This window comes from Lycorma delicatula, chromosome 8 (genome assembly GCF_047948215.1).
Source record: "Lycorma delicatula isolate Av1 chromosome 8, ASM4794821v1, whole genome shotgun sequence".
NCBI lineage: Eukaryota > Metazoa > Arthropoda > Insecta > Hemiptera > Fulgoridae > Lycorma > Lycorma delicatula.
The window spans coordinates 136,168,535-136,188,324 of record NC_134462.1 but is presented as its reverse complement, the minus strand read 5'-3'; the positions used below and the strand labels follow the sequence as shown (position 1 = coordinate 136,188,324).

At 30.3% G+C, this 19,790-nt stretch overlaps 2 protein-coding genes across 2 annotated transcripts in view; one reads left to right on the top strand and one right to left on the bottom strand.

Moving 5' to 3' along the window:
- The window catches only part of elgi (E3 ubiquitin-protein ligase NRDP1 elgi), a 38,041-nt gene extending 28,048 nt beyond the window's left edge, over positions 1 to 9,993 (top strand). Inside the window, exons 5-6 of the mRNA XM_075373516.1 lie at positions 1,959 to 2,114; positions 8,334 to 9,993. Coding sequence (XP_075229631.1) covers positions 1,959 to 2,114; positions 8,334 to 8,603 — 426 coding nt within the window. The 3' untranslated portion in view covers positions 8,604 to 9,993. The remainder of the gene's footprint in view (positions 1 to 1,958; positions 2,115 to 8,333) is intronic.
- A 9,064-nt stretch (positions 9,994 to 19,057) lies between these two features.
- LOC142329539 (SCAN domain-containing protein 3-like) lies at positions 19,058 to 19,537 on the bottom strand. Its single transcript, XM_075374211.1, has one exon. The coding sequence runs from the start codon at positions 19,535 to 19,537 to the stop codon at positions 19,058 to 19,060; it is 480 nt and encodes a 159-aa protein (XP_075230326.1).
- Positions 19,538 to 19,790: the final 253 nt, after the last annotated feature.

Genomic DNA, 19,790 nt, shown 5'->3' with positions numbered 1-19,790 from the left:
CAGTTCCTTGATTCTTTCTTTTAGTTATCATTTGTTTCTTAGGTATTAAATAACAACATATTCTGGTTTGTTGAACTAAATATAACATAGGTACAGTACACTGTCACTTTACAAAAGGGCTTCAGTGGGTTCTTAGAAAATAAAGCTTCTCCATATATAGCTTCAAAATATAATGTCATCACTCATATACTGTTTAAAAGATACAAACACGTTAAGCGATTGGCATATAAATTTTAATGATAATTAATAATGTTTTGATAACTATAACTGTTTAAGTTTTATAACGTAATTTACCAGGTGATCAAAAAGGACTTCACAACATTAAAAGTGTATAAAATTTTATTTAGATAACTTACAGATTTAGTTGATGTCTCATTTCATAGCAAAAAACATCAAGTTTTGACTCGTGTAGTTCATTAGTATTGAATTCTGTCACCAGTGTTGTTAAAAATCGATACATTTACTGGTGCAAAGGTGTTCACCGTGTGTTTTGGTTTTATGATTTGCAGTCAGTAGCTGCAGTTCAGTGTAATTTTCATAGAGTAGGGTAGGGAGCCATCTAGTAGGCATACAGTTTACTCTTGGCACAAAACCTTCATTGAAACAGGTTGCTCTGTTAAACATCAAAATCACCAGAACGCCCTCGCATCCCTGAAGCTGCTGTGGAACAATCACGAGAAAGCTTTTTGCATGTAATCTAAAGAAATCAACTAGACATGCATTATGTGAGACTAGCATAACACAAATGATTGTTTGGCGTGTATTACGTAAACAGTTGTGCTTGAAGCCTTACAAACGTAGTTCAAGCCATTGCAGATGATGACAAAGTTTCTTTGTTCCAGTTTTATGTGGAAATGATGGATTGAATTGCAGACAATGATACATTTTTAGACAATGTAATTTTTAGTAATGAGTCAACATTTCACATCAGTGATAAGGTGAACACCCATGAGTGCCAAATTCAGGGTAGCGAAAACCCTCATGAAACTTTGCAGCACATTCGTCAATGTTTTTTTGTGCTCCTAGCAAACAAAGATTGTATGACCTGTTCTTCCAGGAGACAACTATAAATGGTTTTTTTTATCTGGACATGATTCAAAATTTTGCTAATTCCTTAGATGATGATGACCAAGATGGACACCATTACTATCGGCAAGACAGAGCACCACCTAGAAGTCCAGTATTTTCTTTATACTCTATTCCCAGGTTGCTTGATCTGTCGTGAAGTTCCAATTGCATGGCCGCCTCGCTTCCCAGATTTGACTGTTAGATTTTTTCATGGGTTTCATTAAAGATCAGGTTTATGAACCACCTTTGTCTACTGATTTTGTTGAGCTAAGACTTTGAATTAACACCACATCCCAACCCTGTAGGGGAAGACATACCTGCCTAGTTTCATTCCGGTCTTGCCACCCCCTCCCCGTTTATTGCCCTGTTGGGCTTTAACGGGAGTCATCTATCACCCTCTGACTTTTTACATCTCATAATAATAAGCCAGGCCTCGTTGGGATGCCACCGATGCAAATGCCTTGGTAGACATTTGCATAGGTGATTTAATAACTCAGCTTATTGCCTTCTCTGTAGGCCTCGTCCGGACATCTTGAATGTCCTACATCGTCTCCCTCTGAACAGCTAACCGACCTGGCAGAAGCACAAACCTAGTTCTACATATTATAAGAATTAACATCACAGCTGCAAAGGTAACACCCAACTTGCTGGCTACAGTATGGAATGAAAAGACTTAAGGTAGAATGTATATCGCATTACAAATGGAAGTCATATCAAACCAGAGTGAATGTTGGGTGATAAACTCAATGTGTTTTTCTATGAAGTGAGACCTCAAGCAAATCTAAGTTATCTCAATAAATTTATATATGCTTTTAAAGTTGTGAAGTCCTTTTTGAATAACCTGGTATAAATAAGCATTTCTAGTCGGGTATAATCAAGATTTCTTGTAGGATTTTATGCGAGCCATGAAAATATCAAATCCAGCAATGCGTTCTCTAGCCAATGAAATGGAAAGAGATGAAGTAGTGCGATGGTCAAATTCTTTAACTCGTGCCAGAGTCACTCGCTGGGGTGGTATGATTTCAACACCTGATGATATATTACAGGTAATTTTTTATTTCTATCTCTATTATATATTTCATTTATTCTACTTATGTTGTTTTTATCCTATTTTTAGTTTATTCATATGAGAAAAAAATTAGTGTTTTTTTTTCATGTACAATGGCCTTTGTTTCTTGTAATCACAGTGCAGGCACTAGTTTTATGATAATAATAACCAAATGGTAGCAATAATCAAAAGCAGTATTTCTTTTAGTTTTGCATCATTATTGTATTTTTAAAATTAGGCCTAGAAAATTTATACTAGTACTGGGTTAGATCATATACATACAAAACATTTATCATATATAAATAAACATTATAAATAAGGTATTCCATTTTACTATATAAATATTACCTTACCTACTATGTATTCTATATGTTTTATTGAAATCATAATTTTAGTACTTTATAACAAAACATCAGAGCATGAATTAAATAAATAAAAAGACAAAAGTAAATTTTTGTGGTTTAATAGTAAAACAGATGTAGGGTATTATTTTACACTTTATTTTATTAAACAATACTACAAATATTTACCACATGTATTAACACACAAGGTAGAAAATTGAACCATTGCGCACCTACAGTGTCCATAAATATGAGATTTGTCAACAAGGTAAAGTTCTGCACATAAATTTTTTTTTTTTTTTTATTTCATCTATAGTCAGTTTCCATTTGAAGTGACCCAAGGGTGGTTGGTTGTTCAATTAAAAAAAATTGAAACTTAGCCACTTGTTTCCTACATGTCTCAGGACCTTAAAACTATTTTTTTTAAATATTTTATTTAAGCAGTTTACCTGTGATGATACAAATCTCAAATTTGCACAACAAGGTGTTTTTGTAGATATTTATGGCAAATAAAAATGTTTCTTGTGTATTGTACTAATATAAAAGTTATAAACTCTCAAAAATCATGAAAAACCTGCTAAAAGCAATACAAAATTTGACTCACTAAATAAGTGTTCCAAGGGAATTTCTTGTATTCTTGGCACTTTAATGTTTTTATACTTATTATTATAGTCGAAATAAACTTTTTTGAACCATTCAACTGCAGTGTTCATGTTATAACTAGCACTTGAAATCATTTCTAGTCAGGAAAATTCATGTTGCAACATGCTTATTTATGCTTGTTGCATCATTTAGCTTTGCAGTTACAGACTGGTAAGTCTGACATTAGTCAGTGACCTATTCACCTCATTACAGAGTGTCTCAAATTTCATCCTGTGTTGGAAATGTTTATTAAATAAATAAGTTTTGCTTAATATTATGTTTGCAAACTTTAAAATTTTTACATTTTTTTCAAGTAATTTCACATTAAACAATGGAAGAACAATGTTTGATAGAAATTTATGTGAATGAAGAGTGTCATAAAAACAGTGTATGGTACAGTGCCAAAAGAACTCATTAAATTTTGTGAATTTAGTGATGAAAACCAACTTTAATTTTTACGTGTTAATTCAGTTGTCACTAGTGTTTGTAAATATCATGAAGTTTTTATCAAAATTCAGTCACCTATATGGACAGTTCTGTTGTGACCTTTGAGAACTCATGAAAAACCAGTTAAGAAAAACTTAAGACAAATAACATTAGAACAAGCTCTTAAAGAACACATTTTTGAAAATTTAAATTTAGTTCCTGAAAAATCTCTTTGTCTTAACTGTTTCAAAAGCATTTTTTTTTTCCAGCAAAACAAAGAACTATTTGAATGTGAAGACCAAGAGCAATACATTCCCCCACAATATTGAACAATTGGATGCTGCTTGTGTAGCATTTTGGGTGTATCACCTCCATCAAAATTGAAGAAATTAAGCACAGATCAAAGTCCATAAGCATTAAAATTTTAAGTAAATAAGGTATTCAAAAAATTAAAAAATAATCTTGAATTGTTTTGACTTAAAGTTTCTAAAATGAAAATGCAATGATCAATCTTTTTCACATGAATATGATGATCTTATTTTAAAACTAAAAGAAAAATGTGTTCTTGCTTAAGAGAAGATAAGGTTTACTTCCCCAGTTCTTGAATCAGATCTAAAATAATATCAGAGTTCAGTGTGTCTGAACGTTTTGTTAGACTTAGTAGAGAATTAGTTAATGAGCAAGGCATTCTACTGAGTTAGGTAAAAGAAATAAAACAGGAATTAGTAACAACACTTTTTATGAAGATGACAATGATAGCAGGTTTTGTCCTGGTAAAAAGGATTGTGTTGTGTTTGACACCATCAACGTACATGTTGATTGTGTCAAACTGCATAAGCAAAAGCACCTTGTTCTGATAAACTTAAATTGTCTCCTTTAAAAGTGAAAATCCTTTGGAAAAAATTGGAAGATCAAAGTTATGCGAATCCATCCAAAATGGTGTATCTTGGCTGGTGCATCCAGGACTCGTACAGTTTTTGTCTGTCCCCATCACCAGAACATCAAACTCATGATTGATGGTCCAATACTTAATGTTGATTATAAGGACTTAGTAGACATCTTTGTTTGTGACAAGGATAACTACAGCTGTATGATGATGAATGTGTGCACCAAATGTCCAGGTAAGCAGGCAATGTTTGATATGCTAAACTTTTCCGAAGAGCATGGATGTGTTGCCAGATACAATAATGTACAAACAGTGGGTAACAGCTGATAGGGCAGAGATGATTACTGTTCTTCAGACCAAAGATGAATTTTTTGAATCATTAGTGGAAAAATTGGAAAAGCTGAAAACTCCATTTCATGTCAAAATCTAGAGCCCAGTTTATCAAGAAGAAGAAATCAGAATTTGGTTAAGAAGAATGTTTGGCGTTGGCAAACTTTGCAGAAAAATATTCATTTCTTGTTCAAGATGAGATTCAAAACTTCCATTGGGTCAACAGCCAAGCCACAGTTCACCCTTTTGTGTTCTATTGCAAGGAAATTGATGTATTATAACAAAAAAGTGTCTGTATTTTAAGTGATCACTTGAAGCACGATACAACAACATTTTGTTGCCTTCAAAAACATTTAACACACCATATCAAGGAAGTACATCAGAACATTAAAAAACTCATCTATTTTACTGATGGTGCTTCAAGTCAGTATAAAAATTAAAAAAAAATTTTCTAATTTGTGCATTCACAAAAAAACACTTTGACCTTGAAGCCGAATGGCACTTCTTTGGATCATCCCATGGGAAAACGCCTGTGATTATGTCAGAGGAACAACAAAATGAGAGGTGGCAAAGGCCATTAAACAGTCAGATACTAAATGTTGATGAAATGTATTCATTTTGTAATTACAAGCTTAAAAAGTCAAGTATTTTTTTATTAAATCAGATAAGATAACTAAGATTTTAGAAACTCTAAAAAACCATTTTGACTACTGTGAAAGAGTTGTTGGTACTAGAAGCTACCACAAGTATGTTCCTGTGTCAGAAGGCATTGTAAGATGTTTCTTTACTTCAGACTCCAAGAACTATGAACACCATCCTGTGTCAAATATTGAACCACTTTCACTTAAGGAAAAAGACTCTGTTGCTTGTGAGTATGACGATCAGTGGTGGATAGAGAAGTGGTAGATATTAGCCTAAAAATGATGATGTGTAGGAGGTTCATTTTGTCCACCCAGCTGGACCACGTACATCATTTCAAAAGTCTCAACAAGGCAAAGTGTGGGTACCGATCTGCAAAGTCCTGAGAAAATTGACATCACAACTAATTACAGTGACAGGTCGTTCTCACACAATTTCAAGAGAATTATTAGAAGAGATATCACAGCTGTTGGTTAACCACACTAAATAATAGTAAACTTTGATCGCGCTATAAAAACAGGCTGTTTCATTAAAGAATAATTACAATTTATTTTTTCTTCGACAGTGTTTACAAAAATAAACCAATATATAAAAAAAAGTGAATTCTTCAAAAAAAGATGTAGGCTACTCATTGAAATCTCAGTTTTGGATAAGTTTTATAAGCATTTTTGAATCAAAATTGTATTAGGTTACTCGTATTGGTTAAGTTATCATTAAATTACGACCTATCATTAATAATTTAAAAAAACTATTTTAAAAATATTGAAAATGTCAACTTCAAAAACATAGGGGCTAAATATAAAAAATGTAAAGTGCAAAGAAGACAAGAAACCGATTCGGAGCACTTATTTAGTGAGTCAAAATGGTATCGCTTTTAACAGGTTTTTCATGATTTTTCAGAGGTCATAACTTTTTTATTAGTACAATACAAAGAAACATTTTTATTTGCCATAAACATCTACAAAAACACTTTGTTTGCAAATTTGAGATTTTTATCACCAGCCCCATAAAGTTATTTGTAGCCAAAATTTGAATTTTTTTAAAAAGTCCAAAATTTTTAAAAGTTTAGGGGTAAATATATATCACCACTAATATTATTTGTGGTAAAACTATTAACATATACACCTACATATACAAAAATAATTCAAACTGTGTATGCCATCCCTGCCTCTTGAAAAAATTACCAAAAGTGAAATTTCACCGTTTTTCATGTTCAACTTTATTGGTAATTTTTTCATAAAAAGAAGACAGATAGGTAAATAAACCACTGGACCGATCTTTAACCTTGAGAAAATATGATTAAGTTGCTTTTTGTTTCATCCTTCTAGGACCAGTAGTTTTTTAGTTATGGTTTTTTCCATAAACCCTTACAATCACAAAAATAGATGTGTGCACCGTAACAAAAATGGCCACCACAGGTAAACTGTTTAAATAATATTTAAAAAACATAGTTTTAAGGTCTTGAAACATGTAGGAAACAAGTGGGTAAGTTTTAATTTTTTTTTGAATCGCTCAAGTATCCAGCTTATGTTTCTGTGAGACACCTTAAATGGATTGACCCTATTATTAGGTAATTAATAATCCTCTTGTATTCATAATCTTTTTGAGAATTTTTGATCGTTTGTTGGACGTACTGCAGAAGAGTTTGTACAGCTTGCTACTTTATTCTTACCAGTACAATTTATTTGTAAACATTTCCGTCACTTCAGCAGCTTTTTTTTGTATTGGTTTGTATGTAGAAGTGATTCACTAATACTTTTTTTAGCGAGTTTGACCAATATTTTTATATACTCATCTATTACCATATGTCTTCATATCTAATTTTTGTCATGTGCAAAGGTTGCATACATTGTGTCTTGCATTTTTCTATAATTAATCTCATTCTATACAAGGAGAAAAATTATAACATTAGCCAAATGACAATTCCAATAAATAGAATATTTTAGGCAATATACATATTTTATTGTAATTAATCTTATTAGAATATTTATGTTTTTCCTATTTACTGTTAAATTATATTTCAAATCTATTGAATAACCCACCTGGTACAGAATATTGAGATAAGACGTATGTTTTATCTCAATATTCTGTACTAGTTAGTTTATTTAATAAAGGGCGACCACTGTATTTGGTAGGAGTTCTATTACTTATCACTTAATAACAGGTGAAAATAATAAAAGATCCCGCTATATATTTTCGTTATTGTTATTAAAGATAACTGACCTATCAGTTTGTTTAGATATCAGATTTTAAGTATTACCAGATGGGAGCCCTATTTTAAACATTTTAATACTGTCGTCTGAAGTCTATTACTGAAATGCATCTACATTAAGTAAAATAACAGAAAAAGACTGATCCTGCAAGATGGATGAAGGTCATCTATTTGAAATTTAAAAAAGTAAAATATTTTAGCTACTTTTTTCAAAATTGTTTTGTGGTTACAACATACGTGACAGCAGTACTCAGTTTAAGTATGCTGTTGCATGATCGATCATCTTACGGTACAGATTTATTATTTTAAAATTTATCTTAAAGTGGGTTATTTTAACTGATATATAAAATTTATATTATAATAGTATATCCAGTTTGCATCAAAAATTAAAATAATTATAATTTTGTTCCAAAAGAACTTCTACGTTATATTGTGCACCACTGAAAATATTAGTATAATAAATAAATGTGTGTTTAAGTGTGACATGGATATGTAGAAAGAATAAAATTGTACTTGCTGCGCGCATGTGTGTGTATATTTGTGTAAATACCTAAAATTCTTACCTCCATAATTATTATTACTTATAATTGTTTTTTGCTTCCATAATTTTTAATATTTTTTATCGCAAATTCAATCTTCATTTTATTATTGTTCATACATGTGTTTACATGTATATGTTACAGTTCAATACAATATGGGACATATTGTCTGACCGATGATTGGTTTTATTTTATTTTTCAGGCGATGATAAAACGATCATTAAGTGAATCCGGATGTCCGTCTCATATTGTTAATGACTTAATGGAGAATTGTCATGAAAGAAGCTGGCCCCCTGGACTTAGTTCGCTTGAAACACGACAAAATAATAGGAGGCAGTATGAAAATTATATATGTAAACGTATACCTGGAAAACAAGCAGTTGTAGTGTTGCCTTGTGATAATCCTCATATTAATGAAGATATGATGATCGAGCCAGGGCTTGTTATGATCTTTGCTCATGGTATAGAGTAACTGACAGTTATTATTAATTTAATTGATATATACATTTTATATAATTTAAATGTGGTATGTATATTTTAGTGTATATGCACCATTTGTCCAATTGTGATATAAAAATTTATTTTTTATTTGTAATTTATTTTAAATTATATATTCTTTTTAAACGTATTCATTTATCTAAGTAACATTTAAGTTGCATTATCTCGATTGAATTATTATTTATTACATTGTTATCAGTTTATCAAGATTTTTAATATATATATATATATAGATAGATATATATATATATATCATTGGGAGCAAGAATTGTTTTTTATTATAAGTAATATTTCAGTGCATTAACATTTTATTGTTATTAGAATTTATCATCATTAAGGATGTTTGCTTTGATGTATATTAAGTTTTACTTACTATTATTGCTATTACTAACAGGTCTGTTTATTGTATTCATATTTTTATTTATTATATTTAAATTGACTGTTATTTAAAATATCTATTTAGCACAACTTTGAAGTGAAAAATATTCTTATTATTTTAGTATTTGGGCAGAGGAGTTTTTCAGATTATAAATACATTTACAGAATAACAGCTAACCTCAAATGAGTGTTTTAAGTGCAATTTTGAAATTCTCTGATAGAAGCTAGTTCAAAGTATAAATATATACAGCAGGTTTTTACACACAGTTTTGTGAAGTCGGCAACATATTGTATTGTTTTTATTTTTTGAGATGAATGGAAAATTTTATACGTGTTTTTATGTAAATAATATATATATATATTCTTAATATTAATAATTATTTACATGTCTGTAAATTATCCAGAAGTAGGTAATAAAGGAAATTGTTTAAAATTGTTGAATAGGATTATCCCAAAAATATGAGGCAGATGGGTCTGCAAAATCTCTCCAGCTGTTAAACTTTGTGTCTGTTCTGTGCCACATTTCCTAACAATGAAGATTCTCAGATCATTGATTTATAAATATTTTATGTAGAAATATAGAGCATTTAATTTGTTCTATTTAAATAGAGTAAGATTTTTATTAAGACAATGTACTAGTGACCAAAAGTGAAATGAAAATGAGCCTCTAGAAATGCAACAAGAAATGGAAACCACATTTATTTGAACAAGAGCATTTTAGAAATAAGATTATAAGAAAGTAGTGCAAGGTATAATTAAGAATAGACTTATAATGGTAACAAGTTATGCAAGATTTTACATTAAATCATGTTGAAATAAAAATACTCGAATAATAGAAGTCGTGAAAAAACCTGAAGCACTAATCGGTCAAAAGAAGAGTTAATATTGGTTTTTTTATTAACCCTTTCTGAATAAATTACAATTCTGAATTTCCATTGTGTATATACCTTTTTTCAGTAATTTATTTTCACCTTTTATTCTAGTTACATGGCCATAATACTGAGGGATTACATAATCCCTCAGGATTATGGCCATGTAACTGTTAAAAAGTTTCCATGTTGAGACATGGAAACTTTTTAACAGTTAATGGTAGCCAGAAGCAGGATAGGGTTGGCAGTTCTTTTTTTTTTATTCATAATGTTATAAATATTTGCACTATTATGTAAAATATTAAAATACATTTTTCTAATTAAAAGCTATAACAAAGCAATACTATAAATTACTATTTAACAAACTAAAATAGCCCTGTATAACCTCTTAAAATTTATTATAAATAAAACAACATAATGTTGATGATCAGTTTCAGTTGAAAGATTGATATATAGATTATTGAAAAATGAATTTACTGATTGGTGCTGACATGTAGAGGAGCCAGATCATTACAACTAAATTCAATGTATAGCATTGTATAAGTAAATGTGAATCAAAGCAGAAGCCAGTTTTTAAACAATAAGGTTACCCGTTTATATATTCAGATACCACTTAGTGAGAAGAACGTTATATCTGTATTACTTAACAAGAATTAATCTTAATGAAACCATTTTACATTATCGATTGGCAGTTTTCAATGCTTTAGGTTTGTGGACTCATCTGCTACGTTTTCTCATTTTTTTACTACTTGAGTAACATACGTTTCCAAAGTAGGTTCCGTTCTGGATTAGTTTTGAACTCACCATCACCCGTTATTAGTAAATTCATATACTTTTTCTCAGTATATTATCTTTAAGACAGTTCTTTTTTACTATGATTCAATATTGGTCTATACTGTTATGGATAATACTGAAGTATTATTTATTGAGAAATAGCTTTCATCTATTTTAATGCTTTATCTTTGTTTGCAGTTTAGATGACACTTATTTTAATAACCAGATATAAAAACTGTTTTCAAACAAGATATATATTTTACTTCATCGTTTAATTTTTTCCCTAACTAAATTACTATTCATTAATTACTAGTTCTAACAAGTTTCTTCGGCTATAAAAAGTTTTATATGTGAATAGGGAAAGCTGGTGAAAACTACACGCTGTTCCATTTATCACAGAATTAACTGAAGGAAAACTTATTCAAATGTGCTGTTATTAGCAATAATATTTTATGTTTGATATCTTTACAGATGTAAGGATGTTGAAAGTGGATATTATTTTTTCTGATATAGACATTATTTGTACATTCATAATCATGTCTGGAAATTAAAAGCCACAAGAGCATATGGTGATGAGGGTTGTCCGCACATCAAGGTCATACCGAGCTTTATATCAAAATAAATGTTAATTAAAAAAAACATTGATAAATTTTGATAGTAATTTAATGGAAGGATCCAAAATATTTAGATCTAGAGGTATTTATAACATTTTTAAAAGTAATATTTACAGTAACATTTTTTGTTATTTATCATTGCATTTAAATTTGTTTGCAAGGTAGTTTATGGATTCTTTTTCATTGGTTTTAAAAATTATTTACATGATAGTCATTGCATAGCGTATAATTAAAACATTATATTTAAATTCCATTAAATTAATTACAGTGTCAGAATATTGAAAAAAGAAGAAAAGACATATCTTACCATTTTCATGAAAGTACTTTCATGGGATCCAGCACCATCAGTTATAATTGAAATAATATTATTACTGCAAAATATAAATTTAAAAATAAAAATATTAATTTTTTTTGTTAATTTAAAAATAAAGATATTAATATTCTATTTTAAAATTTGTATTATGCAATAACTGAATTATTTTAATCATAACTGAGGATGCAGGATCCCGCAAAAGTATTTTCATGAAAAATTAAGATATGTCTTATCTCAATTCTTTACTAGGTGGTTTATTAAGTAGAATTTAAATATAATTTAACAGTACAGAGGAATAATATAAATCTTAAAAAATTAATTACAGTAAAATAATTAACCAATGCAAATCAGATTTATCATTTAAAATATGGTGTTTTTTTTTTTTTTTATATATATTTGTAATATTTAATCTCTAGTTAGACACTTACATTATCATATTGTTCTACAAGTGCTTGTAGAAATATAGTGTTTCTATAGAGAGTATACTCTTATGGTTTAAAAAATAATATGATGCGTTTAGTTAGTTTCCATATAAAGAACAGTAAAATTAATTAGAAAACTCTGTAATGCACTTCTAACCCAATTTGTATATGACATTCATTGAAGGGGGTTTTTCCTGATTTTTTTTTTTTGTTTAAAGTTTTGATTTTTTGAATTCATCACCATAGGATTACTTTATATTTTAGCTTTAAAATAAGATATAATTTATTAAATTCCGAGCAGTAGAAAATATTTTAAGAATTTTTTTTGACCATTGTCATAGTGACTGTGTGATCTCTTTCATTCATAGTTCTATATTTTCTGAAAAACTTTAAATCTTTCTGTCTCCTAAGGATATCTGGTGTGGTTATAATAAAGCCAAAGAAAATAACTGAGAGTGCATCCATAGACATTCATCACCTAAAGCAGTAATGACAGCTATTAAGCCTATATACACAGACTTACTTATAAATTTTGCACATATGCACATATAGATGTAGCATGGGAATGAAATAAAAAATGAAGTATAATACTGTAGCTACAAAATGCAGTAATTATTTTTCAATATAATCCCCGTTTACACTGATACACTTTTCCCAACGTGTAACAAGTTTTTGCATTCTGTTACTGAAAAATTCTGGCAGTCTTTCTCGGATTCAAGTGGCCACAGTTTCCTTCACCTCATCGTTGGTGGTGTAATGATTACCGTTGAGATCCCCTTTTGAGATGAGGGAAGAAGTGGAAGTCGCATGGAGCAAGTATGGTGGATGCAAAATAGGCTCAAACTTCAGCTTGTTGAGAGCCTCTGTAGTGGTGCAATATGTGAAGCCACATATCGTAATATGACAATGGCATGCATTGTCATGTGTCAAGATTATGGGTATGGTAGTCTTTTGAACATGACGTATTTGTCATTTGAGGTGCCTTAACGTCTCAATGTACCATTCAGAGTTCACAGTCATCCCATGTTCCAGATACTCAATCACAGAAACATGTTTGGCATCCCAAAACACCGGCAAAAGGAGTTTCTTGGCTGAGGCTTGAGTTCGAATGTCTATTCCATGCTTTGCCTTTTTTCTTCCAGGTTGTAATGATGTACCCAACTCTCACCCCTGGTCACAATATTGAAAAGGAAGTCGTTTCCTTCAGCACGATAGCACTCTAAAACTTCTTTGCAACATTCGACATGACACTGCTTGTGTTCATTCGTCAGTTTGCACGGCACCCATCATGCACAGATTTTACGGTAACCCAATTGCTCGATACTATGGCGTACTCATTCTTTAGATATGCCCAACTAACTGATTAATGATGCGTTGCTGGGTTATTCACACCAGTCACTTTGAAGCAAATCGTCCACCTCCTTTCAATGTTTCTCATCAGTCACAGAAACTGATCGTCCACTGTGAGATGTGTCCTCAATTGTTGTTTTACCAGCTTCACAAAATTTCAATGCTCACCTATTCACAATACTGTCAACAGTTTCACTGTCATAAACTGCTTTTAAATGATGAAAAATATTCATCAGATTCACATTTTCTGCTGTTAAAAATTTGATCACTGTGCACTGTTTTAACCGTCTTGACATATTGACCGTACTTAACTCCATTTTAACTGCTAATGAAAACAAACCGGTAAACGGGTTTCAGTGCATTATCGCAGGTTTGTAGGGTACATTTTAACTACCACGTGCTGTCACGCCCAACTAGATAGTACCTATTGCCTCCATGCAGTATGTGCTAGTTTGCAAAATTTATCAGCCAAGCTTCGTAACACAAACAGAACTATTGAAATCCTGTTTACTTCACAAAAATCAAAACTCTAATGAAAGCTTTAATGGCTGCGTTTGGTGAAGGGTACAAATAATTGTATTTGTAGGACTCAAAACCGTTCAGCTTGGTGTAACACATGCTGCTATTTGTTTTAATGTTGTTTCAGTATCTAAAGCTATTGTTTTACAAAGACTACAAATTAAGCCTGGAAAATTTACGATAGACAATTTAAAAGATATAGACTGAAAAAGGATTGAAAAATCTAAAAAAGATACAACAGAAATATGCAAAAGGGGAGAGCTGGAAAGAGGTGCCAAAAAAGAAAAAGGCAAGACACAGAAAAAGGTGACTAACTGCCCTGGAGGATTTTAGAGCTTAAAAAGTACATTTTTCAGTAAATGTTATCACATTTACATTGTTTTATTGTAAAGGTGATTTTTGTAATTTAGATACACATCACCACCATTATATTTAACTGAAGTACTATTATTACCATCATAAGTGAAAACTAATAGATAAAAAAATTGAATGGTCATTGTTTTTATGTAAAAATTAATACATAAAAAAACTTTTTTTTTAAATTTATAAACTTTATTCAACCAAACTAGTACGCTAGTTAAATTATAGCATTAGTAAGATTGTGTATAAATTTCAAATCCATAAATAGTAATAGTTTTTAAAATGTTGGTTCCTATCTTAGATTTAATCTGCTGTTTAATTAGCATTAAAACGCTAAAATGGGAAAAACCCCCTGAAACATATTTCCAAGTGACTCTCGTAATCGTACTGTTTGTATTTATCCGTACAGAGAGAAAGAGGAAGAAAAGAAAGATGAGCCTATTTGTAGTGTACCTCTGTGTATTTGTAGTGTACCTCTGTGTAAATTACAATGTTATATTTTTATGCTGGTTCTAAGTTCGGAAATTTATTTAAATCCCATTTTGGTCATTTAAGTGTAAAGTTAATCATTCTCTCACTCGTGTAAATGTTTGCAGTTCAGTATCTGTTTGGCTTGATATTAGGGTTGTAATGATTGGCACAGATTTTTATTTGACGTAATTATATACACATTTATTTTACTAACTGTTAGAATTAACTACTTTGAAAGGTCCTTTGCAATGGAAAATGCACCTCAGCCATATAAAATATGATCAATATATAATATTTGATTGATTTTCATCAGACGACATAAAATGATACTGGTCGACAGTTCTTTGGCTCCTGGGGTTCCTTTCCTGGCTTCAGCAGTGCCACAACATGTACTTTCTTCCAGATCGCTAATACTCTATCGGTAACCATCACTGTGTTGTTGCATTCACCAGCCACTATCTTTATTTTGGGTGGAGTTGTTTTACCTGTTTTAAGTGTATGTCATCAATTCCAGCAGATTTTCAGTTCTTGATAGATTAATTACCTCCTGGAGTTTGGCTACTTTGAAGAGTCTTTCAAAACTGTTGACTTCGTTCTATCTTCAAAATTTTTCTTTTGGTATTTTTGTGAGTGGCTTGCCATTTAGAACCAGTTGGCTAGCTATATAATTAGCTATTACTTTTGTCATCTGTTTCTCAATCGTTTTATCACAGTTTAGTTGTCTGATAACTACCACCCTTTGGAGCTATCACCTCTCATGTTTCTTCCACCACTTCTGTCCATCATTCACAGCGTTCCTCCTATATCAGTTCTATGATTTCTTCACTGAGCAAATCTAGTTCTATTAATTGCAAGTAATCGGCCATCTTCTTTCTTGCATCCTGGTTCAGACCAATTGTCAACAACAAGTTTGTTGACCTGTTCCAGAAATTTTTATTTTTGAAGTCAAATTTCTGAAAATTAGAACCAGGAGTAGAAATTAAGACTCGTAAAATGGTTAGAATAAATAGACTTTAAAATATTACATTTTCACTTTATTTATGATTTATCTTCATTAAGATATAAATTTCTGTGTGCTGTTGTGTGGTGCAGAAATGTGAAATCCTAGCGGTATAGTTTGTGAACCATTTGGAATGTTATTAAGTGTTGATATTGAAGAGAATGCTCAAGTTTGATGAACAAAATTATGTCATGTAATGTTGATAACATGGATACAGATCAGGAATTATAGCTTTCGTCAAATGAAGAAAAACTTCAACTTTTTCATATTTATAGAGGAGATAAATGTGAATTCCCTAGGCTTATTTTAGAAGAAAAAATAGAGGGAAGGGAATAACTATGAACACAGAAAATTCTACTTGTTAAAGAACATGAAAGAATAGATAATTGTTGAATGGACATGCTTTCTCCTTTGAAAGTGATTTAGAACACTGAGCGATTCACTATTATTATAAAGGAATCTTGTGGAAACAGGTCATCAAAAAGCAATCTGATAAAAAAAATTCTTTTATAAAGTTAAGTGAATTATTCTTTGGTTTTTCAAATAATTTAGTTTTATTTCATTTTATTTATCCCAATTTAAAGAGGCTTAACTTGACTTTTATAAGTTTAAAAATGTAAATTTGCATTTTACTCACATTCACTTTTTTTTCAAATTTGGAAATGAATTAATGAGGATTCACATTATTATCTATCAGGTACAATTGACTGTTTTCATATACGGAGACAATTTTCTTAGAAATTCCTTAACTACAGTATAAGTTTTTTCTTCAGATTTTTTCCATTGGCTCAATTATTGATGTTATGAGCAAAACTTATTACTATTTTGTTGCTTAATTTTGAAAAACATATATTGTTAGAATGTCCCAGTCAGTTAGCAATAACAAGAGAATATTTTTTTAAAATCTTTTTTAATTATGCTTACCAGTGATTTTTTTCTATGGAAGTTCCATTTGTTTATATAACATAAATATTAAATAGTTCTACGCAAATATATATTTATTTATTCTATGTGCTATTTTTTTTATTTATAATTATCAGATGAATCCACCTAAAACATAGATTTATAAATATTGTATTTATATAATCTTTTTACTAAGCAAAAATAATACATCATTTCTGATTTTTTTTAAAAAAGATTATTTATTTTTTACTGTTCACTTCATTTATTGGTTTATTTATATGCTTTCATTCAGTGTAGCAAATCTACATTATAAATTATACATTCTCTGTAAGTTTGAAAAATATTCCCCACAGTTATTTTAACTTGTGTATTTATCAATATACATTTTCAAATTTTAATTATTTATAATTTTTTTAATACGCTGTCATATTTCTCAAAATGTGTTGTATAAGTTTTTTTATTATTAATTTTAATATTTCTAATACTGTTTACAATATTTTGTGTGTGTGTATTTTTAATGCTAATTTGTATCTGTTGTAAAAATTCATATTAATGTTGTTGTAAATTCATATTAATTCATATTTTCATGTTGAAAATATGTAATTTAATATTGCTGTTGCCACATATTTGTTTTTACTTAGAAGCATTGAAAAATGGAAAGTTTCAGTTAGCATTGCGTAGGTAATATAATTATAAATAATTTTTCTGTATTAGTGTTTCATTTTATTCTTTTTTGCTGTATAAAAAAATTTTAATTTATGCTTATTTCATTTTTTTTTATGTAGAGATTAGATTAATTGTTTATAAATTTAAGTTTTGTTTGAAATCAAGAGTCATATAATATATGAATTTTATTAATGAGTACAACTAAAAAACTCCAAAAAAAAATATTGATTTTACCTTAAAGTTTTCTTTTGGATTTTATCACCTTAACTTCACAAAGAAATATACAACAGTATGTAACAGTATTAACAGATTGTAAACTTTCATTTTGTAATCAGGTTAGTGGTTCTTAACCTTTTTAGTCATTACTTGTTTGATACAGCTCAGAGTCACTTGGTATCCCCTTAGAGGAAAATACCTTAGTTCAGTGGTTCCTAAACTTTTCCAAGTTGTGGCGCCCATTTTCAGTTAAAATTTTTCCATGGCACTCTACCCAAGTAAAAGTATGACTGACTATTCATACGTAAAAAATAAAAATAAATAAAACTTGTGTATCTTCATTTTCTATTTTTTTTTTTTTTTTTACTTTATTAACTTAAATTAATAATTACTGTGGCGGATGAGTCTGCAAATCACTGCACATTTTCTCAAATTATGAAGAAAACCTGGACACGGTTACACTCATTTTCTTTTCCATGTTGATTTTTGCTCTATACTTATTACAGTGACCACTGAAAACCCAGCTTTGCACAAATACAACGTCAAAAATGAAATTAAAATCCATCGAGTCTTATCACTTAAAAGGGGATATTCATCTTTTGTTGAAATCCAAAATTCTGTTAATTCCATGCTGCCAAATTTTGCTTTCAAACTGTTGTCGGAAGATAACTCTATAAGATTATCTTCTTCTGCAAAGTAATTCAGACAGAGCACTAGTGTTAAATGGATCTTGAATCCATGCAAACCTATAAAAATATTCATTTTAAAAGTATTTCTCAAACCAGATAATTATCTTGTGATAAGTGCCCTTCAAATATGGTTTTTATATCTTGATAAAGATCAAGTTCATTTGATGTCAAAAATTGCTGCAATATTAAAAAACAATTTTTCCTGCATCTTCATTCCATTTTCATCTCCATGGTTTGAGTGTTTTTTTTAATAAAAGCTGATATTTTTTCTGTTGACTTCAAAAGGTGCATGTTTTTCCCTGCACAGAGAGTTTCAGGAAATTCAGCTTTTCAAAAATTTTGCATAAATATGCCAGTTTTATTAAAAAAATCAGTATCAGCAAAATCTTCTGCATCTTTGTATCCTTCCTCTTTAAGGAAAATAAAAATTTCTTGCCGCAATTCAAAGGTACATAATAAAACATTACCATGAGACAGCCATCGTGCATTGCTATAGTACAACAAAGACAAGAATTCGGCTCCCATATACTCACACAGTTTTTTTAAAAAACCTTGCTTTCAATGAATGCGATTTTATAAAATTTACCATATTCACCACACATTCTAACATCCGATTCAGTGCAAGACTCAGATGCTTTGAAGCAGGCGCTACTCTATGAATAATGCAATGGGTCCACAGTGCATTCGGTGATTTGCTTCGAATAAGTGCCTATAATCCTCCATAACAGCCAGACATGGAGCGAGCTCCATCAGTCCAGACACCAACACACTTAGACTAATTCAAATTATTTTCAGATGTGAATGTATCAAGAATCTCGAACAGGTCCTGAGCCTTCACTCCTGCAATGTTATTTTTACAAAACAGAACATCTTCTTTAATATTATTACCTTCTATAAATCATACATAACATATAAAATGAGAGATCCTTATTATTTTCTGCAGCCTCACCTAGCTGCAATCCAAATTCCACTCCTTTAATTTTATCAGTTAATTGGTCGTTGATATCCTTTGCCATATGTTGTATTCTCCAGCTAAATGTGTTATTGGACAAAGGCACTTTTAAAAGCAGCTTTCCAGCAGACTCACCATCCATGATGTTCACCAGATCTACAGCAGCCAGTAGTAGTTCTTCTGTGATGGTATGAGGCTTGCATTTTGCAATTCTGCAAGCCACCTTGTAAGATGCTAGCAAAGTGTTGTTTGGTATTGATGCAGTCTTAAAAAATGTATTTTTTTCTTGTTTCAGTTTTTTTAACTTCCTGGCAAAAAAATCATGAGGGTTGCCAACCATGCAGTGGTGATTAGCTTCTAAATGGCGCTTCAATTTACTTGTAAGCATACAATTCGCTGCCAAAACTTTCATACACAATACACATTGTGGTCTCTTTTCACCATTAATTTCTGTTGACGTAAAACCAAACTCTAAATAACCGTGATCATATTTGCGATATTTTCATTTCATCAAAGTCATGCCACTGGTTACAAAGACATACTTTCTTATCTGCACTATTACATTTATTACTGTTCAAAATTATTTATCAAAGACAACAAACAAGAAGTAATATAACACTAACTCTACTACATGAACTAATTTATATCATTGTTATATGAAGCGT

Excerpts from the sequence above, each read along its gene's own strand:
- LOC142329539 (XM_075374211.1), bottom strand. The coding sequence starts at position 19,537 with ATGAAAGTTTTGGCAGCGAATTGTATGCTTACAAGTAAATTGAAGCGC.